This window comes from Mustela nigripes, chromosome 1, assembly GCF_022355385.1.
Source record: "Mustela nigripes isolate SB6536 chromosome 1, MUSNIG.SB6536, whole genome shotgun sequence".
Lineage (NCBI taxonomy): Eukaryota > Metazoa > Chordata > Mammalia > Carnivora > Mustelidae > Mustela > Mustela nigripes.
Genome location: NC_081557.1, coordinates 163,702,996 through 163,726,386, shown reverse-complemented (window position 1 = coordinate 163,726,386; position 23,391 = coordinate 163,702,996). Strand labels below are relative to the sequence as shown.

General features: G+C 35.8%; 1 protein-coding gene across 3 annotated transcripts in view; it reads left to right on the top strand.

Moving 5' to 3' along the window:
- EMCN (endomucin) overlaps nucleotides 1–23,391 on the top strand; it is a 107,972-nt gene that overhangs the window by 47,626 nt on the left and 36,955 nt on the right. For all 3 annotated transcript variants that reach the window (XM_059376501.1, XM_059376518.1, XM_059376509.1), the window contains 2 exons: nucleotides 6,969–7,079; nucleotides 19,872–19,910. In XM_059376501.1, coding sequence (XP_059232484.1) covers nucleotides 6,969–7,079; nucleotides 19,872–19,910 — 150 coding nt within the window. The remainder of the gene's footprint in view (nucleotides 1–6,968; nucleotides 7,080–19,871; nucleotides 19,911–23,391) is intronic.

The window sequence follows — 23,391 nt, the reverse complement described above, 5'->3', positions numbered from 1 at the left end:
TACAAGTCCCTTATTTTAATAATAAGACATATTGCATTGATTTCTTTATGTTGAAATAACCTTGCATTTTTGAGATAAATCTTACTTTGTCATGGCATATAATGCTCTTTATATGTTTCTGGATTTGATCTGTATTATTTTGTTCAGAATGTTTGTGTCTATATTCATAAAAGAAATAAGTGTGTGATGTTTTTGCCTAATTTTGGTATCAGAGTAAGACTAGCCTCCTAGGACAAATTAGGAAGTTCCTTCCTTTACTAATTTTTGGAAGAGTTTATGAAGAATAGATCGTAATTATTTTTTAAATGTGTGGTAGATTTTACCAGCGAAGCCATCTGGTCCTGGATTTTTCATTGTGTGTGTGTGTGTGTGTGTGTGTGTGTGTGTGTGTGTTTCTCTGATTACTAAGTCAATCTCTTTGCTCATTATAGTTCTATTCAGATTTTCTATTTCTTCTTGACTCAATTTTGGCTACAGTTGGTGATTTCCTGAGAATTTTCTCATTTCATATAGGTTATATAATTGGTTAACATACAATTATTTATTGTATTGCCTTATAACCCCGCTTACTTCTGTAAGGATGATAGAAATGTGTTCACTTTCATTCATGATTTAGTAATTTGAGTCCTCCCTCTTTTTTCTTTGTCTGTCTAAGGGTTTGTCAATTTTGTCAATCTTGTCAAAGAAGTAACTTTTTATTTTATTAATTTCTCTATTGCTTTCTTCTTACCTATTTTATTTTTCTTCTTTCTAGTCTTTATTATTACCTTTTCTTTCTGTTGGCTTTGGGGTTAGTTCTCTCTTACTAAATTTTTAAGTTGGCACACTGGGATATTAATATGAGATCTTTCTTCCCTTATAAACTGGATGTTTACACCCACAAGGTTCCCTCAGTTCCATTTTTGTTACATCCCATAAATTTTGGTAGATTGCATTTCCATGTTTGTTCATCTCAAAGTATTTCCTAATATCCCTTGTTATTTATTCCTTGGACCATTGGTTATTAAGTTTATTTTTAAATTTCTGCATGTTTGTAAATTTCTACCTATTGCATTTAAAAAATTCTTTCCTCTTCAGTGTATTTACTACCTTCCAGAAGTTACCACCCTTAAGCATACAATTTTAAATTTTAATTTAATGTAATTTTAAAAATAAATGGATTGGGAGGGAGACAAACCATAAGTGACTCTTAATCTCACAAAACAAACTGAGGGTTGCTGGGGGGAGGGGGTTTGGGAGAAGGGGGTGGGATTATGGACATTGGGGAGGGTATGTGCTTTGGTGAGTGCTGTGAAGTGTGTAAACCTGGTGATTCACAGACCTGTACCCCTGGGGATAAAAATATATGTTTATAAAAAATAAAAAATTAATTAAAAATAAATAAATAAATAAATGATTATGGAGGGCACATATTGCATGGAGCAGTGGGTGTGGTGCATAAACAATGAATTCTGGAACACTGAAAAGAAATAAAATTTTAAAAAATGATATAGAGACTATTCAACAGTATATTGGAGATATCCTTGCCTCTGTTAGACAGAGCATAATAAGCATAACTTGCAAATGCTTTGCGATTTTTCTCAAAGTACTATTTTTATGCACTATTTTTATAATAGTGCATTTGGCTCTTATTTTAAGAAATGTGTTATCATTTTTAAAGTTTATTTTTAAATTATTCTTTGAAGATGGAAAAACTGGGTTTCAGAGAGGCTAAGTGACTTAACAAAAGAAGCAAAAAATTCATGGTAATTCATAGTAACAATTTGCAATTTCAAACCTAACATTATTTCTTCCTATTCTGCCTTCTTCATTTTACTTTTAGTGTGGATGGCAAGGTTAACATTTTATGACCCTCCTTATAAAGTAAGACAATTGTGACCTGAATTCTTTTAATTGGAAAATACATTTCCATATAAAATTACATATATATATGGAATATGTAAGTACTACTTGTTTGAAGCAATGTGGTGGTGGTGCGTGCATGTGGGCAGGGTGGACTTCTATCCGCTTCTCTCTCTTATTGCTGAAAGTAGTCTTTGAGGCTTCCACACTTGAGCCCTTAAGGCTTCAGTAGTGCAGTTTAAAATTGCTTAAATAAGGTACTATTATGTTATTTAAATGCCATTCACAGTAAAATTTTAAAAAGTAATGTGCATTTTACATCCAGAAAACAAACAAACAATTCTTTTTTGCCCATTACCTGACGTGGGAGTAACCCCATGGTGGTTGTCATGAACTATAGTTTTCAAAAGAGGCAGCTCAAATGTTCCCAAAGCTTTTAAGATCCCCATAAGCACTGTGGCCAGTTATTCACTGATGTGTAAAAACATGTAGACAAATAGGATTTGTAGACCTAAGAAAATGAAGGAGACAACTCTACCAGTATTTGGTCTGGCTCCAAAACACTCTTAAAATAGATTTTTTTTTAAAGTGGAAAGTCAATATTTACTTATTAATGAACTCTCTAAGGAAGAACAAGGACTTAAAAAGAATCCCAAATCACCACATCCCTCTGAGGTCACCAAACCACTGCAAATCACTTGATTTCTGGGGTACATAAGCAAAGAGTCACTGTAAATACAGGTAAAACTTTGTACCTGGCCTGGAATCAGTCCCAAATTTTTATATGAACTTGACTTGATAAACTGAGTTAGAAAATGGATAGATCTGAAGACACTTAGACACCCTGTTAGCCAAAGCCAAAGTGTCAGGGAGCTCTTGGTAGTGTGCTCTGGCTCCTTTGCCCTGGGGTTATAACCAGATCCCAGTCAGTCTAGCAAAAGGGAGAATATTGGTAAATGCACAATTTCAAGGGGCCCTTCATTCTAACTTAACCCACTATCTAAATGATATGGAAAAGGAAAAGGAAATACAAAATTCACATAGAAATAAAACTCCCTTCTCTTTGTATCTATAGTCCTACTTCACCTAGACTGTCCTCCACCATCACCATTTTGTTTTCTTCAGGATCTCTGGAGCTCCATTGTAGCCTTGTTCATTATCTGAGTTGGAAGAGCCACAGTTCTGAATTCTCCTTAAGTTTTTCAGGTGATTGGCCTACACCCTTTCACTTTTTTTGCTCCTGTGCTTAACATTTGAATTTATTAACATTCTGATGTATTACTCTTTACTCCAAAAAAAAAAAAAAAAAAGATCGGAAAATCTGAACAAAATTTTTAAAAAGATCAGAAAATCTGAACAAAATTTTAAGAAGGATCATTTTTCAGTTCTTGCCACTGCTTTGATGCATCTCTGTAAGCCCATTGGCATAAGTAAGTACTTAGGCTTCTCACAATCTTTCCATGAGTGGCTCTTTACTATTACTCCCAGAAGTCACTTAAATGAATCAAAACATTAATTAAGTTGTATTCCATGTTGCCATAGATACAAAATTTCTATGGAGCACTAGTCCATAAAATGATCCTTGGAAATGGAGGTCCTTGGGCAATTGCTTTAAAAAAGACTACCCTCGGGGCACCCGGGTGGCTCAGTGGTGTAAAGCCTGTGCCTTGGACTCAGGTCAAGATCTCAGGGTCCTGGGATCGAGCCCCGCGTCGAGCTCTCTGCTTGTGGTGAGCCTGCTTCCTTCTCTCTCCCTCTCTGCCTGCCTCTCTGCCTACTTGTGAACTCTGTCTGTCAAATAAATAAATAAAATCTTAAAAAAAAAAAAAAAAAGACTACCCTCTTGGGGTTCCACAATACACAATAACATTTCTTTTTATATTAATAATCCTATCACAAAAACATCCATTTAGCCTTTTTACAATCTATGCAGCTCCAATTAATTTGACTACAAAATGTCTTTCCTTAAACATAAAACCAATTTAACAGACCACAGTAATAGTATTTTTAGCATATGCTTTAGTAAATGCTAACTTTGTAAAAAAAAGTCACTTACCCTGTATTCTATTTCTAAAGACAAAGTGACCACACAAGCAGCTTTTGCTTATGTGCTTTAGATAAAACAATACTGTAATTCAAATTACATAATTCCAAAGGAATGAAACTGCTTACTCCCATGCCTTGCACAATTTAACTCCATAAACCCTCTCAAATCAATTGTCAATCTGTTATAAACACATCTATGTTCCTAATATAAGTAATACCCACATTTATTGCTTTCTCCCAAAAATTTAATGTCATGAAATATACAAAATGAATCTCACATCAATAATTCCAAAGCAATTATAAAACAGCCCTTCTCTCCCATTCATTCTGCTCAGTTCCCGCCAATGGTTTTCACTTAAGAATATGGATGCAGTGAAGTTGTTTTCTTTGCTCTCATACTCTGGTATTGATGAGGTTTTCCAAGCATCTCATATATTAGACTCTTCTTATCCCAAGTCAAATCTGGTTTTAAAATTCTTATATTTTGTCTTCAGTTCACTCTATCTTTACCAAAGTTTCAAGAACTTAAAGGACATGAACTTCAAAAACACAAGTCCTACCCTCAGTTTGTTTTGTGAGATTCACAGACCTGTACCCCTGGGGATAAAAATATATGTTTATAAGAAAAAAAAATCATAAAAAAAAAAACACAAGTCCTAAAAGTAAAGTCAATACTATTTTGATGTCACAATTTAAATTAGTATTTCTCAAAAAAATAATGTTTGTCAAACCTAATATAATATTATATTTATAGGCTTATAGTTCAATTTTCACTTGTAGACCAAAGCAGATATGTAGTGTTATCTGGGGCGAAATGGCCAGACAGAAAAACTGAAAGAAAGCAAACCACGTAAGTTTAAAAAGGACAACTTTAAGATTGGTTCTATTTTTCTGAGATGTCAATCGCTTCCTGGAAGGAGTCCAGAATCTATTAAGTGTGAACCCAAAGTACAATTGGGAAAATTTTTAAAACAAAACATTAATACAAGATTGGATCTTCATATCTTAATAAATGTACATCACCCATTTTCTTCTCTCTTGAATCTAGGATTTGAAACACTTCAGTATACTAGTAAAATTTCAAAATTTATGGCTGTGGCAACATTTGTCTCTATATCTTTCCTTGTTTGTTTTAGGTCCACCATGCATGTATATTTAAAAATATAAAGCATTCAGGATTCCTTCCATTGCCTGCAGGACACTGTGAAATTGACAGTCTGTCCTGAGTTGACTAAGAGCTCTCATTTTACCCTCATTTGTGAAGTATATTCCACATCAATAATAGGCAATTCTTGAAGGGAACTCTTTGGCATTGTATCCCCAGTTATTCCATTATTCCACTCTCTTCTTTGTATTTTTCTAATCTGCCAGTTTCCCACATCTTTCTTAAATATAAATTCTCTTTTCCATGTCCAAGACCATTAAGTCTGTCTCATGCTAGGGAATCCTTTGGGCCATCAGGATATCTTTTCCACGGTTTTCACAGCAGAAGAATTCTCCACCAAAAATTTCTGAAAAGGAAATCCTGTTCCAACGTTTTCTAAGAGTATGTTCTTGGAGCAAAATCTTTATCCCTACATGTCCCTTGATCCTCGAATGTTGAGCTTCTACCTTTTGGGTGATATTTTATACTTCCATGTTATCACGAGCATCACTGTCTGCTATGATAAGATATTTCTTTATTTTCTCAAATATTTCTCTCTCAATTTATTACTTTAACATGCATGCAGGGGTGCCTGGGTGGCTCAGTCAATGAAGTGTCTGTCTTCGGCTCAGGTCATGATTTCAGGGTCCTGGGATCTAATCCTGCATCGGGCTCTCTGCTCAGTAAGGAGCTTGTTTCCCCCTTTCTCTGTGCCTGCCTCTCTGCCTACTTGTGATCTCTCCCCTGTGAAATAAATAAATAAAATCTTTTTAAAAAGATGCATTGAAAGTTTTGCTTATTTCAATTCTTTCTTTCTCATATACAGTGTTAATGCTATAGCCTACATTTGAGTTTATATTTATATTATATTTATATTTATATTTATATTTATATTTATATTTATATTTTTCTGGCATATCAATTCCTGAAGGCTTTTTGTGTAAAGACATATTTACCTACTGTCTCTGAGGTCTTCTTGCAAACTCTCAGTTTCTCTGGCATCAATCTCTTAATTGCACTAAGAATTTGCGTTACAGTATAGATGCTTGTTGTCGTAGAATGGAAGCTGATTGGCACTTCTGGAAAACACCAGCAGTTCAGTCTTTCTGCCTATTGTGAGACAGATATCTAGTAAACTGGCTTCTTCCCATCTCCACCCAGCATCATATGTAGTTAACATTAAGCATGCAGTACCCAGCATGCCTGTCTTTTCTTCACTAACCAATGATCTCCACATTAGACTTCGGAAAGAGTGAAAAACATTAATCATTTTTATAATATTTGTGCAAATATAAATTGTTTCAAATAATCTTATTCCAGTGTTATTTCATAATCTCAGGTTATTTTTGTTGTTAGTTTTCCTCCCCCCCTCAAAAAATGAACTAAGTATAATTAAAAGTTTATTTTAAGGAATTCCAATTATCCCTTTTCTGCTGTCTATTCCCCCTACCTGAAAATTTCTTCCAAGACAGCATGGAAACATGGTCTCATCTTCAACTACTACCACTTCCTTACCACCCCCTTTCTAGGGTAGCTGAGTGATCAATTAACTTTTGCATCAGAAAGGCTTAGATTCAGATCCTAGCTCTCTCCTATTACAAGTTATGTGACAATGGAGAAATTAAGTCTTCTGAGTCTTATATATAAAATTATGATCACAATTACTACTTAATTAAGAGGATTACTGTCTGCCCAAATAAGATAAACTATAGTAGACATATAAAAGAGTCAAATATGCCTTGTTTTCTTAGCAAAATTAACTGGATCACTAAAAAGTAAGAATTAAAATGTTGGATTTCTAAAATTTGATCAGAAAACTTTCAGTAACTAATATTCAAGTCATAATTGGATGTTAATATTAATACTAATAAGATAATAAGACTGTCTATTTATTGGTTACACCCCTGATGGCTACTTTTTGTTTTTACATAATTAGGAGCCACAACCAGTGTCATCACAAAGATTGAGGTAACTGTCACAAATGCAACAGTGACAGAGATTCCACTTTCAAATGTTTCTTCAACATTACAAAGTTCCCAACACAAGAGTAAGTATAAAAAGTTATGCTGAAATGTTTAACTTATGTGGTGGATAGCATTAAACTGGGAATGTTTTCCAGCCCATAGCTACCAAAGAACCATGCCCAATGTGTCTTCTCTAGTCTCTGTTGAACAGGACAACCTTTTGGCAACTTAGCTTTGTACCATGAAACTTTATCCCTCCATAGCCACAAACGGGTGGGTGCCAGGAAAGATCAATTCAGGGCCAAGCAGTAATCTATGATATCACCTAACACAAAAAGTGAGCTTGGCAACAAATTAGAAAACTTTCATGAAATGGGAGAATTCTCTTTTTTTGTTTTAAGATTTATTTATTTGGCAGACAGAGATCACAAGTAGGCAGAGAGGCAGGCAGAGAGAGAGGCGAAAGCAGGCTCCCCACTGAGCAGAGAGCCGAGTGTGGGGCTTGATCTCAGGACCCTGGGATCATGACCTAAGCCAAAGGCAGAGGCTTTAACCCACTGAGCCACCCAGGCACCCCGAAGTGGGAAAATTCTTAGAAAGAAACAAATTGCTTAAACTGACTCAGGAAGATAGGTAGTCTAAAAAGATATAAAAATAATCAAGATATTACATTGCATTAGAAATTTTTAATGGTTCCACGAAGAAAATTTCCAGCAGGATGGCTTCAATATCTATATATTCTCTACATATTTTCAAAAGAAATGATACCAGTTCTTCTCAAACCCTTTCAGGAAGAGGAGGAGGGAAAACCACATAAGTCATTATTTGAGACCAACATTATCTGGGTACCAAAGCTAGGAAAAAAATGAAAAGAAAAAGCAAGTAAAGAAAACTATAAACCATTATCCTTCGTGAACATTGATGCAACTATCCTTACCAAACTAACTTTGACACATATAAAAAAGGGACAGAAAAATAAACAAGTGAAATTTATCCAGAAATGTATGACTGTTTTAATAAATTAAAATCAAGGACAGCAATGCACTATATTAGTAAAATCAGTAGATGCAGAAAAAGCATTTGACAAAATTTAACACCCACTTTTAATTAGAAATCTCAATAAACTAGAAATAAAATGTAACTTACTCAAATTGAAAAGGACATCTACGAAAAATGTATGGTAAGCATCATTTTAATAGTTAAATATTTCATGCTTTTCTCCTCTTAAGATCTTGAACACAGCAAAGATGTCCATTCTCACCACTTCTATTCAAAATTATAACCGAAGGTTCTAGATAGTACAATAAGGTGATGAGAGGTAGTAGGTAAATACAGAGATTCATTCATGCAGAAATGAAAAAACAGAATAGTTTTTCTTAGCAGACTACATCTTTATGCAGGAAATTAAAAAATCAACAGCAAAACTGTAGAACTAATAGAGTATTTCCTATCATAAGCTATATGATATTAAAAAATAAATCATATTTCTGTATGTTAACAATGACAATCCAAAAATAAAATTAAATGAATAGTGATATCTACAAAAGTATCAGAAAGGATAAAATATTTAGGAAGATATTAATAGTCAAAGTATAAGATTTGCATACAGAACTATAAAATATTTCTGTGGGACATTAAATATCTCAATAAATGGAGAGACACTACATATTCATGGATTGAAAGACTCAATATTTTAAGATGGCAATTCTCCCCAAGTTGATAAATAATTGATTTATATATTAAATTGAATCCCTATCAGTGTCACAGAATCATAACAAATCATTAGAAATTGATAAGCTGATCCTAAATAATACATGAAAATGAAAAAAAACTTCAAATAGTCAAGACAGTTTTGTCAAAGGAGAACAAAGTTGCATAAGCCAACTTCAAAACTTACTTTAAAGCTATAGTAATCAAGACAGGTGTTTGTGAAATGATATTCACAGTAACGTTATTCATTGGAGTCACACTGGGAACAATCCAAATGCCCATTCACTGTTGAGGTGGAATATTCCATGGGATTTTCCATCTGAAATGGATTTGGAATATTATAAAACATAGGTTACCCTTACAATGGACTACTATTCAGCAATTTAAAGGGACAAATTAGTGATCCAGATTATAACACTATAAAGCCCAAAACCATTATGCTCAGTGAAAGAAGACTTTGACAAAACATCACATATTTTATGATTCCATTTAAATGAAATATCCTGAAGGGACATTCTAGGGATAGAAACCATATAAGTAGTTGTCTAAAGCTGGAGGTGGAACCAGGGATTAACTGCAGCAAGTCCCCCTGGAGTTTTTTGTGTTAAAAGTGCTCTAAAACTGGCTTATAGTGATGGTTGTACAATTCTATAAATTTACCAAAAATTATTGACTTGTATACTTAAAATGAGTACATTTTGTTGTGAATTTCTTTATAAAGCTTGGTTTAAAAACAAAAAGAAAGAGATTAAGCTAGGCCAATCAAATTTCCTTTCTGTGTAATATGAACTAGGAAACCCAAACAAACAAAAGGGTGATTAGCTGTGAAACCTGAAGCAGCAAGGTTTCAGTAGAATGAGTCTGAGACAGCCATGGTGACTCCTGGGCATACCTGTGGCACGAGCGAACAGATGTTAGGAGGAAGTAAAATTGATGGGAAGAATGGAGAGAACGAATGCAAGGAGATGAAGAGATCCCATGAGCAAGATGAAGCTATTCATGAGAGAGAGAGCAGTAGGGCCTAGAGATCCCCTGAGCACAGACAACTTTCTAGCTCCAGCTACGCATATCATCACTATAAGCACTTCCTAAATCCTGACCTTAATGATATGAAGTACTCAGTACTTTTAGTCCAAATATATCCTGACTAGAAAAGCTAGTCATCTGCCATAACAGCCTTATCATATACCGTCCATTATAAACAACAGAGGCATTCTTGGCATATCCACAGTCCTCAATAAGGAGGAGCTATCAATGACTTCCAGTCCCCAGGTCTTTTCTTGGGAGACCTTTAGAGTAGAAGGAGATGGCAGATGGGAACTGCTGATGTTCTAGGCCTACTTTCATCTAGAGACACTCATGGAGCATCCATTTCCCCATATTTTATTGTAATTCTCTTGAGCAGAACCTAAAGAAGATTACATAGAAGGAACCTAATTTCATACCTAGTTTACAGTTTCACAACTGTAAACTAGTGATTTTATTTAAAGAGAAGATCACCAAATAGAGAAATTTGAAGAGCAGGGCCTTTTCTCCTTCAAAACTGTAAACTAGTGAATTTATTTAAAGAGAAGATCACCAAATAGAGAAATTTGAAGAGCAGGGTCTTTTCTCCTTCAGATGTAGGACATTTCCTTGTGGGAGTGTTTTGGCTTCTGATAAGTAGAATATTTTTAGGCAAAATATGTTTGAAAGACATCTTTAGCAGACTAAAACCCTATCCATTTCATACCACGATTGTCCTGCTTATAAACAAAGTTAAAGTAAATATGCAACTGAAGCATGTATAGCAGTTGAAGGTTAAACTCAAATAATTTGCATTCTGCACTAATACCCACTCACTAAGTGACTGATTAGGAATGTTATTCAGGGACCATGGTTTATTAAAATTAGCACTTATACAGAAATGTGTGGTCAGCCCCAGGAGTCAATTAGGACTCCTAATTTTCCTTTGATTTATGTATTAAAATGCCCACTGCATCTGTGTTCTGGGGACTATTGTATTTATTTAGCTTCTAAACACAGTTTGAAGTGGTTTTAAACACACCTACAAAGCCATTTCTTGAAATTAAGGCACCCCAGAAAGCAAGATAATGCAATAAGAGTATTTACTGCTACCCTTTGCACTTGCCATTTGATTAACCAGTTCTATACTAAGTCCTTCAGATATGTTGTTATAAAAGCCATTCCTTCCTGGATCTCTCTGGTTCCTTAAGGTTCATGCTGCTTAGTATGGAATCCACTTGATATTATGACTTGGCACACATTTCCATTTGTGCCCGATGAAACCAGGAGCTAACCCAGATTCCCGGTTAGTAGAGCAATGTTCCCTTTCCATCTCCACCCAACACACACATAAGCATTCAGAAGTAGCGAAGCCAAGACAGAGAGACAGAAAGAAAACAAAGTGATCGTGGGGAAGGTTGAACAGCTGAATCTTCATCTCTCCCTTAAACACATGGCAATGGGCCCTTGAATAGTGACTAAAAGTGTTGTGGGTATTTCATCTCAAGTGCAGATTTGATTTAGAGTAGAGTTAATGAGGTTTATTGCTTTACTCCCTAGAAAGGAAGGGTATAGATCAAAAGCAAGCATGTCCTCAAAGCATTTCTCTCTAATCATTTCCCATTATCTTTTATAGAGATCTATTTATTTATTTTAGAGAGAGAGAGAGAGAGCACAGGGGGGAGGACTAGAAGGAGAGGGAGAGAGAGAATCTCAAGTAGACTCCATGCTAAGCATGGGGTCTGACTTGGGGCTCGATCCCAAGACACTAAGATCATGCCCCAAGCCAAAAAAACCAAGAGCAGGACACCTAACTGACTGTTGCAGCCAGGTACCCTTCATTTTCCATTCTCTTAAATTTCTGTGTATTTCTGTTTAACTATTTTATTCTGCCAGAGAAGCCATGTTCCCAGAATCCTAGAACTTTTAAGATGACTTTACAGTTAAATAAATGAGGGCCTATTGAATGAATTAATAGATTAGTGTATTCATTTCAAGGCTTTTGGAGGGCATCTGTGTGCCTGGAATGCCTCTTTGCTTCTGGGAATGGCCAGCAATCTTTTGCATTCCTTGGCTTGTAGATGCACCCCTATAATCTCAGACTCTGCCTTTACATGACCTTTTTCTCTTTGTCTTCCATGGACTTCCCCTCTGTGTCTCTTCTGTCTGTGCATTCTGTTCTTTTTTTTTTTTTTAATTTCTTTTTAGCGTAACAGTATTCATTGCTTTTGTACCACATCCAGTACCCCAATGTTTATAGCAGCAATGTGCATTCTGTTCTTACACAGATACCTGGAATTACCAAGATCCTTAACTTCATTACAACAACAAAGATCCATTCCATTAAGGTCATATTTACAGGTTCTGGGTAGACATGTTTTAGGGACAGAGAATCTCCATTTAACCTACTCTGGAGAAGATCTTTTTTTCTTAAAGATTTTATTTATTTATTTATTTATTTATTTATTTATTTATTTATTTTTGAGAGAGAGAGAGAGAGCGGGGGGAGGGTCAGAAGGAGAAGCAGACTCCCTGCTGATCTGGGAGCCCAATGTGGGACTCAATCCTAGGACTCCAGGATTATGACCTGAGCCAAATGCAATCACTTAACCAACTGAGCCACCCAGGCACCCAGATCAGATCTTGAACTACCTTTGCCACACCTAGATTCTGTTGTCCATGCATTTGTCATTGTCTATCTACAGGGGTACCTTGTTGGGCATTGAGGGGGGATTCAAAGGAAATGTCAATCACAACAGTCCCTACTCCCCAACAGCTACCCTATGGCGGGATCACATGTAAAGCTCTGTTGTGCAAGTACAAAACTTGCCCTCTTCCTGAGCTCTTTATTTCTGCTAAGGGCTTGAAAATGTGACGCCCTCTCTGACTCTTTTTCTTCATTTCCCATGCCAGCACACCCTGTTGGTTTCTGAGGACAGAAGAGAAAAGTAAGAGGAAGATGGAGAGGAGAGGGCCAATGGGTGATTTTCTTGCTGGTGATTTAATGATTCAGATATCCGTAACCAGATTTGAAAGCAGGCGTGGCACACATGGTCAGAGGCAGGGGGGAAGGGAGGATGATGGCTCTTTTTCTCTCCAGTGAATTCTCACTTGGCTGAGGAAAGCAAGTGGAATACGATGATAGGTAGAAGGTTCATTGAAATGGGTGCTATGCCAATACATTACTTTACTGAGCAAGGATTTGGAGGGAATACCTCTAAGGGTTTTGCCCAGCCAGATTTCTTGCTACATCAGCATATATAATATTCCTGACTTAAAATCTGAAGGGAAAGCCTGGCTTTTGTCAAGTGGAAATGAGTTATATCTACAAGTCATCAGTAGGTTATTAAGTAAGAGTTAATAACATTTATATATAGTAACTCGTTTATCAAATATATATTCTTCTTGCATAACTTATTCAAGTACAATATGGAATTTATTTTTACATGAAAAGCACAGATAACTGTACAATAACCAAATAGATATTTTAGATACATTGGTGGCTAACCATGAGAACAGCTTATGCCTAAGCCTTGCTTTTTAAAGCCCACAACCTTTTTTTTTTTTATTAATATATAATGTATTATTTGTTTCAGGTGTACAGGTCTGTGATTCATCAGTCTTACACAATTCACAGTGTTCACCATAGCACATACCGTCCCCAATGTCCATCACCCAGCCACCCCACTCCTCCCAGCCCTCCCCCCTCCAGCAACCTTCAGGGTGTTTCCTGAGATTAAGAGTTTCTTTTGGTTTGTCTCCCTCTCTGGTTTTGTCTTGTTTCATTTTTCCCTCCCTTCCCCTATGATCCCCTGTCTTGTTTCTCAAATTCTTCATATCAGGGAGATCATATGATAATTGTCTTTCTCTGATTGACTTATTTCACTCAGCATAATACCCTCTAGTTCCATCCATGTCATTGCATATGGCTAGATTTCATTTCTTTTGATGGCTGCATAATATTCCATTGTACATATAGACCACATCTTCTTTACCTAGTCATCTGTTGATGGACATCTAGGCTCTTTCCATACTTTGGTTTTTGTGGACATTGCTACTATAAATATTCAGGTGCATGTGCACCTTTGGATCACTACATTTGTATTTATAGGGTAAATACCCAGTAGAAGGCACACTGCCTTCTTGAAATAAAAATTAGGCACTTCAATCACACCAAGAGGAAGTTGGTTTATTGACTATGAAGCATGATTCTGAAGCAGGATTGCTTAGGTTCAAATAATAGCACAACCATTTATTTGTCCCATGGCCTTTGGTAAGCTACTTAACTTCTCCGGGCATCAGTTCCCTCATCTGTAAAAAAAAAAAAAGATTATAACCTTATGGGATTATTGTTAGGAATAAAAGAGATGGGGCACCTGGGTGGCTCAGTTGGTTGAATGTCTGCCTTCAAATCAGGTCATGATCCCAAGGTCCTAGGATCCAGCCCCGCATCAGGCTCCCTACTCAGCAGAGAGCCTACTTCTCCCTCTCTCTCTGCCTGCCACTCTCTCTACTTGTGTTCTCTCTCTCTGTCAAATAAATAAATAAAATCTTTAAAAAGGGTAAAAGAGATAAAGTAGACAAAGCTTAGAACTGTGTCTGGCAAGTAAACACAACAAACATTAGCTATTATATCATTAATAACAATCCTCATACAAGCCAGGCAAGGTTGGTATTTGACATCAGTTTCACAAACAAGGAAACCAGTTCAGAAAGACTAAATGACTTGGCTAGAGTTAAACTAAAAGGATGAAATTCAAATGCTGTTTTTCTTGCCACGAGCCCTATAAACTCTTCACTTGTCCTCATTACGACTATTTTACATAAAGTATCTAAAGGTAGTAGAAAACAACTTGCTTTTAATTGGGTGTATCATATGCTTGACAAGTAAGTGTTCAATAATTATAACACAAATTGGCTGACTGGCTGGCTCCCTGAACATAAGCCTGTGATTCTAAGAAAGGTGATTCTCTTGCTGCCGCCCACCAGGCCAGATTTATTCTTGACTGTGGTTTTGCTCATCCTGCCCTCCTCGTTTGCATGATCCTATTCTTTCTTCCCCTCTTCTTTCCTCCAACTGCTTCTTCCAATTCTACACATCCATCAAAGGCCTCTACAAGATTTTGCCTCAGTATTTCCCACAACTTTATGAGTGTCACGAGATATGTAAACCGTCGGCACTATTATTTATTTAGTGCTTTCTTTCAACGGATGCACTTTTAAAAGAAAACCATCATAAATGAAAAACTGTTTCACTAGGCATCAACAGGAGCTATAAAATCACTGATATAAACAAAATATAATTAAATTATAGCTAGATTTTGTTGCTTGCCAAAGGCTTTTAGTTTGAGGCTTGCTCATTCTTGTTTAAAAAATAAATCAAGATAAGCACATTAGATATTAATGACACATTTGCTTTAAATTGTGATTTTGAAAGTTCTTCATTGAAATAACCAAACAAACTGAACGAAGGCTGAAAAGCAAATAATGTTCTCGCTGAATGTTTCAATCTTATTTAATGTCGCTTTCCAGTACTGCCATATGGAACCTCTCATACAATGCTATGCACCTCAGCCTTTGGGAAACAGTCATTTACCAGATCATTCAGCCTCATTATTTCTTTTGTGAATCGCACCATTTACCTATGCCACTTATTTTGGAACTTGTCAGAACATTTCTTATGTGATATTTAATTCATTTGTATCATTTCATGTGGGCAGATACAAGAGGAATTATCAGGGTAACACAGTCTTAGTCACACACAAGTCACAGTTTAGCCAAACCAGAAATATACGTTGACCCTTGACCAACATGGGTGTTAGTGGCGCTGACCCCCTGAATAGTAGAAAATACACATAGAACTTTTGACTTCCCAAAGCGTTAATTACTATTAGCTTTCTGTTGACCTTACCATAACATAAACAAATAACATGTTTCTGTGCCGTATCCATCACATACTGTATCCTGACAATAAAGTGAGCTAGAGAAGAGAAAATGTTATTAAGGAAATCATAAGGAAGAGAAAATACATTTATAGTACAGTAATACATCGAAAAAATCCATGTTTAAGTAGGAGCACACAGTTCAAACCTATGCTGTTGAGGGTCAGCCAACTCAGACAGTTATAATGAGTCAGCCAATGAGGTATACATGTGAATGATAAGGAAAACCTGAGGGATGCCTGGGTGGCTCAGTTGGTTAAGTGTCTGCTTTCAGCTCGGGTCATGATCCTAGTGTCCTGGGATCAAGTCTAGTGTCGGGCTCCTTGCTCAGTGGGAAGCCTGCTTCTTTTTCTGCCTGCTGCTCCCCCTGCTTGTGCAGTTCTCTGACAGATAAATCAAGTCTTAAAAAAAAAAAGGAAGATTGAATTTTCATAGGAAATTATTTTTAGGCAAATCAATAAAGAATTATATATGGAATATATATGGGAATGGCCATATGTATATTCTTTCTCCTTGCCTGTTAATGACATTTTCGATAGATAACTCTACACAGTGATATATGCATTTATAGCTAGAAACACAATATACTTTGTAAGATCTTTTAAGTAAATCCTATTATCAAAATTATTTGTCGTATTGCTGTTTTAAAAGCTTTCTGTTTTAAAAGCTAATTGAGTAAAGTTTAGCTTTGGATTAAGGTGAATGAAAGTTTAGACATTTTGAAGTTCATTTCCATTTCATAAGATTTCCATATCATATTTTAAATCAAACTCGACTCACAGATTTTAAGTCACCAACCACCTTGACTAAGGTTTTGGTCTTTACTAAATATCTAAGTTTGAGAATAGCTTAACAGAATGCCCTATATTCATTTGCTATCTTACTTTACTCATTTCACTACAGATCAGAGTTTGGACTTTTCTCAAAACATGTGCATTATAAATATTATAAGTAAACCTGAGGAATAACTGCAAATGACTTCACATTTCATTAATTCACACTCAAATTATGTTCCATAGAATTCATCTTTAGTAAGCTTTTATATCAACAGAACTGAGTCCAAATTTGAAGTGCTATATGAAAACACTTTATTGTCTTCAATATAGTATCTCTTTGATTTCAGACTGTAAAAAGGCATATATTCCAGTTTTGATTAAATATTTAAAATTTGAGCAGAATTTTGTCTTCAGAATAACAATGTATACATTAGGGCGCCTGGGTGGCTCAGTGGGTTAAGCCGCTGCCTTCGGCTCAGGTCATGATCTCAGGGTCCTGGGATCGAGTCCCGCATCGGGCTTTCTGCTCAGCAGGGAGTCTGCTTCCCTCTCTCTCTCTCTGCCTGCCTCTCAGTCTACTTGTGATTTCTCTCTGTCAAATAAATAAATAAAATCTTTAAAAAAAAAAAAAAGAAACTATAAAAAAAAAAACAATGTATACATTATCATATAAATGTCTGGATTTCTCAGTACACTTAATACAAAATGTACTATGTAGGGTTATAAATTGGTATATATTATTATTTTTTAAAGTTCATCTAAACCTTACAGCACCGTTGTTTTTCTTTAAATGACATGTCTCTTTAAAATTATTATACATTTCGGAAGGCTGATTTAAAAAAAACTCAAATAAAGAATAGTCAGAAAGTTTTGTCTGATATAAGCTTCAAATTTTTTTACTCTTAATGAAGTCTATCAGCAAGAAAGGTTATGACCTGATATTAATAGCAAGAGGAACAAAGGGTTTTGATTTTCTTTGTATCCTAATCCTTTAGCAGCTGATAAATATTTTAAGTGTGTCTTCCAAACTCAGCATTATATCATTTTCAAAAGTATTTTAACATTATCAAAATAGAAATTAATTACATAGGCTTTCTATGCAGAGTGGTTTATTGGATAGCAAATCCGTCTTTTTTAGAAGAGGATAGACATTAAAATGACCAGACCTGATTTATAATCATTGTCCCCATCTTGAGAAAGTCGTTTCACTTTTCTCAGCTAATATTTGTAGATCTGCAGAATGCAATGATGTCTCCTTTGCAGACACCAGCAAATAATATATGGAACTGATCTTAAGAGTTTCCTTTAAAAATGGTAGCTATCATTATCCAACTAGCAAATTTTAAATAAATCATTCCTTTTTTTCCTTAAAAACTGAATTCGAATAAACAGAATTTGTCATATTTATTATTATTTTTGTTTTGTATTCTCACTTATTCATCCCACATTTTTACTGGAGACCTGGAGGTAGGTACTAGAATCGTGGCTCTGAATAAAACAAGTAATATCTGTCCTCCTGGATTTATATTCCACTGACAACAAACACATTTAAAAAAATTAAATGTCACTGACAACAAACACATTTTAGAAAAAAACAAATAATTGACACTGTAATAATAAAACACTACTGAGCAAATGAAGTCCCATGGTAGAGTAGTTTGAAGAGAAATAAGGAGACAACTTTAGGTGAGAGGGTTAGAGAAGACCTCTTTAAGTGGTGACATCTGAACAGAGTTACAAAAGATAGAAGGAAGCCAGCGTGTAGCCTGAGAGAACACCAAGGCATAGCGAAGAGCCAGCAGAGAAGCCTGAGGCAAGAAGAGCCCCATAAGGTTATCTACCAAACAAGGTGAAATGGGGCTGAATGGCTGGAAATTAACTGAGCAAGACAGAGGCCATGTCATGTAGGGACTTAGCAGCCATAGTAAGAGGTATAGGGAGCCATTAGAGCAGTGAAGTTTAAATTTAAATAGATTTTTCCAGGTGGCCATTGCAGGGAGAGATGAGGGTGCTAGATGAACAACCAATTAAATAGTATATTTGGAATATATTTTGAAGCTAGAGCCCATAGGGTGAAAAAATAGGAACATCAAGAAAGGCCACTGTTCTTTGGCTTGTGCAGCTGGAGACAATGGTACCACACATTGAACCAAGAAAGCATGGGAAAAGGCAGATTTAAGGATAACAGTCAGGACTTCTGTTTTAAGCATGTTTAGTTTCAGATGCCAACAGTCAAGTGAACTTGACAGTCAAGTGAACATACAAGAGAGGCATGGATTCTTTTTTTTTTTTTCTTTTCTTTTTTTTTTCTTGAGAGGGAGAGAGAGAGCAGGGGCAGAGGGAGATAGAGAATCTTAAGCAGCATAGAGCACAACCCAGGGCTCGATCTCACTACTCTGAGATCATGACCTGACCTGAAATCAAGAGTCAGATGCTTAACCCTAACTGAACCACCCAGGTGCACCAGCAAATGGATATTTTAAACTATCATTAATGGGCTTCTCTTTATTTTAAAATCATTTTCTGTATTTTTCACATGACAGATTTTGTTCATGGTACATTTTTGCAAAGTTGTTAAAGTGATCTTTTCATTATAATTTTCTCAAGTAATTTTATGGTAGAAAGGTCATCTGAACTATATTTACTTTTCCCTAAGTTTGAGAGGTATCCGTCTGAACCTTCCTGAAACTTCCTCAAGTCAAGAGATCTGTCATATCTTAGTGAGAATATGACACACGGCAGTGTCACTCATGAAGCCCTCCCCAAAGTTAGGTAGTTGTCTGCAATATCCTGGTTTATTGAGGATGTAAAGTTGGACCACATGCTCTAAAACAGGATTCAGCAAACTATGGCCCACAGGCCCAATCTAGCACCCCACCTACTTTTCTATGTAAAGTTTCTTTGGAATACAGCCGTACTTACTCTTTAAGTATTATGTGTATGGCTGCATTCATGGTACAATGGCAAAGTTGAATAGTTACAAGAGAGACTTAAGACTCACACAGCCTAGGGATGCCTGGGTGGCTCAGTGGGTTAAAGCCTCTGCCTTCAGCTCAGATCATGATCCCAGGGTCCTGGGATCAAGCCCTGCATCGGGCTCTCTGCTCAGCAGGGAGCTGGCTTCCCTTCCTCTCTGCCTCTCTGCCTGCCTCTATGTCTACTTGTGATCTCTCTCTGTCAAATAAATAAATAAAATCTTAAAAAAAAAAAAAAGACCCACAAAGCCTAAAATATTTACTATTTGGCTCTTTTAAGAAAAAATTGGACCCATGCTCTGAAGTTTTTCTAACCATAAAGTCTGTGTGATTTTATGATTTAAAGAAAAATAAATTAAAAATGAAGTAGGATCTATACCCATTTACCACCCATAACAATTGGGAGAGTAAATCTGATATTCAATAACTACTTTCAGTGATTGTTTTTTCTTTTATTTCCTCTGAAGCTGAGAATCAGAGTTCAATCAAAACAGCAGGAACACCAGGTAAGTTAATTATTTTCTCTCTGAGAATATTCATGAGTAAAATCCCCAAAATGAGATAAAGAAGATCAGTCAGTGTAGGAGCATGAAAAAATAGTACAAGGGAAAAGATTACATAGCAACTAAAATGTTTAGGAGAACTTGCATTCAAAAAAAAAAAAAAAAAAAGTGCAAGACCAGACCATAGGATGTGCCCGAATGCTCTGTGGCAAGAGTAAGTAGAACGAGCCCTGGTAAATGCATGAAGCCTGTGCAAGTGTCCTCTGCCCAGAACCCACTGTTCTGGTCTGTTTCTGCGGTCGGCCTGCCCTTGCCCAGAAGTACAGTGTGTCTATGACTGTCTTCTCTGTGTTTCCCAACACAGCCTGATACTGGCAGCTCGAGAGTTGATGTTACAAACCATAGTTAACAGCCTAAAATATTATCACTCCAAGAAGAGCTTTTTTTTTTTTTTTTTTTAATCCTAAGTTTTAAACTGAATAAATTGAGGGTGATGATGCAATAGGAATTGGAAAAGATTGCTGGGCAGGGGAAGATGGAACCGTTGAGTCTTTGTTGTTTTGAAATCGTAATTACCTGGGAAACTTCTTTCTTCCTACATTTTACCTCATAGTTTTATAAATGACAAATTTCTTAGGTTCTCAATCCCGGTCACATTTGGCATATATAAAAATGAGAAATATGTGAAATTAACTTAGAAGCTTACATAACTTAAAAAACTGTCAAAAAAATAAAGTCATGAAAACTATGACTGAGTCTGTTTTCACAGTAAATGTACAAAACGATCATCACAGTCTACCTTCCCCATCATGTGTTCAAGGAACTCAGAACTGAAGTGCTTAAGTTAACTTTTAATTATCTTCTACACAATATTTCTCATGAATAAAAGTTATTTTGATGTTAATCCTCCTTATTTCACCTCATCACTATATTTTTATAATTTTTATTTCCATTTACATAATCTAGAAATGCACTAGAAAAAGCACTGGGAAAAACAAAGCAAAACAAAACATAAAAACAGTGCATCCAAACAAACAGGGCAACTTTGCTTTGGCTGATGGTTTGCACTGCTCTGGAGAAGTCCTTACTTTCTGCTTCATGCACTGGTCATCCAGGAGAAGTTACATATGGAAGAGAATTGAGAAGCTGCCAAAATCATCAAGTCCTTAAAAGGAGGGATCAAAGCATCCTTTAAGAGAAAAATTTACAAAATGTCAGCTTTAACTATAGCTGATTTTTAACTATAATAAAAAGTCCAACTACACTGCTTAAATTTTGACTATAGAAACTAGTTCCCCTAAGACAGATAATAAATATGTCATTGATTTGAACAGTGGATTAAAATAAAGTGAGACTGATTTAATAAACTATGAGAAAAGTCAGTCTTAACTTGAGAGGTATTTGTTATGGGTAGATTAAATCCAGACTCACTCAAAAAAAAAAAAGTGTAATGAAAGTATTCGTTACACATCTGTTAACAACTGTAATCATTTGTTTGTTCAGTTATTTGTTTGTTATCAAAGATGTTCAATCATCAAATTTGTGAAAGTCACTCCTATGATCAAGAATAAGCATCTTACTTGAAATAATTAACATTTTTTTTAGGAAGAAATTGAGGTAGAATTCTAGTCTGCAGAATTATTATTACTGCTTCCTTTTTATAAATATAAGCTAATATGCATTTAGCCTTTGATTAGATCATATGCCATACATTTGGCATTTTCTTTCATATTATGCATCCAGCTTTCATTTTCTTGAAAAAATTGTGTTTTTACCACTGACTTCAAAAATTATTATTTAGAGTATAGAAATTGATGCTTGTTTTTACATAAAAATCTTTTTGGGAATTCAAAATAAGCAAGGCAACTGTACATAAAGCATCAGTTATAAGAAATTGTACATAGATATAACATAGTCATAGTAATAGGGAAATGATTGATCAAGGTCTGAAAACATGGCCATTTATTCCACTCAATAGAGGAAACACAGTTTGAGGTGGATCATTATGTTTTAACAATGCTGACAATGACTTAGTGTCTGAAGTATGTGAGAAAGTCAAACTTCACCTACCAACTATAACATGTATGGTAAGACCACAAATTTAGTATGATACTATACTAAATACACAGAACCATATATTTGATCAACCACCGCTAACTCAGGCATTTAATAAATAGTTCTTCTGTTTCTTCACATGTAACTCTAGCTAAGAGTTATGAGTGATACTGGAGCCTGTCATTAGGGTTACCAAGAAGACTAATCAGCATGGCAAAAAATAAATAAATACTGTAATAACTCTAGTGGCCATACAGGTCTACAATGATGTGTCATAGACAAACTTCAGACTTCTTAACTTCAAGTTAAGATTGGAGAAAGGAGAGATTTTTTTCTCTCCCTTTAGCTATGGCTGTGTTATACATCAGATTTAGAAAGCAGTGTAAGGAAGATGAGAAAAAGGTTCATGAAAGAAGTGACTGGGTATCTTCCAGATTATTCTGCCTACTCATTTTTCTAGCTCCGAGTTCAGAGCAACTGAAGAAATGCAAAGAAAAAGTGATGCCGGACTATTTATTCCCAAGAGTTAAATGCAGGAATCATATGGCCATGACAACAATTTTAAGCAATGATGAAATTCACTTTTCTTTAGCCTTATCATTTTGCCACAGACGAGCAGTAATAATAATGTGTCCTTGAAAGTGAAACTTGATTTCTTTGGTAAGGGACCTTAGATCTGAAGAAAAATGGACTAATACACCTCCATGGATTGGGAAAGAAATAAATGACTAGCCCTCAATTTTACTCAGGGTTCTCCAGAGAAACTCTATATATCTCTGTATAGAGATTTATTATAAGGAATTGGCTCACGCACTTTGAAAGCTGAGAAGTCCTAAGATCTGTAGCCAGGAAGCCTAGAGACCCGGGAGAATGAATTGTATAGTTACAGTCCAAGGCCTGAGAACCAAGAGAGCCGATGGTGTATGTTCCAGACTGAAAGCCAGCAGGCTCGAGACCCAGAAAGGCACAATATTTGAGTTTGAGTCCAAATGTAAGGAAAGACCTATGTCCCAGCTCAAGGCAGTGACACAGAAGATTTCCTTCTTTACTCCTTGTTTCTTACTGAGGGGTTATTAGCCTGTTTATTCTATTCAGGTCTTCTACCGATTGGATGAGAGGCATAGACTTTATTCAGTCTACTGATTCACATGTTAATAGCATCCAAAAAATACACTCACAGACATAGCCAGACTAATGCTTGAGCAAATTTCTGGGAACCCCATGACCAAGTCAAATTGACACATAAAATTCGTCTTTGCAGCCACATTCCCATAGCTATCAGTACAACTTGAGAATGGTCTCATTGTACCCATCTTCTTTACTTTTTTAACTGTGTTTCACAAACTCAATTGCATTGTAGACATTAATTTTGATGGAAAATTAGAAGCCAGAACAGACATTACTAGTCCTACCAAACCTGACCACTGGC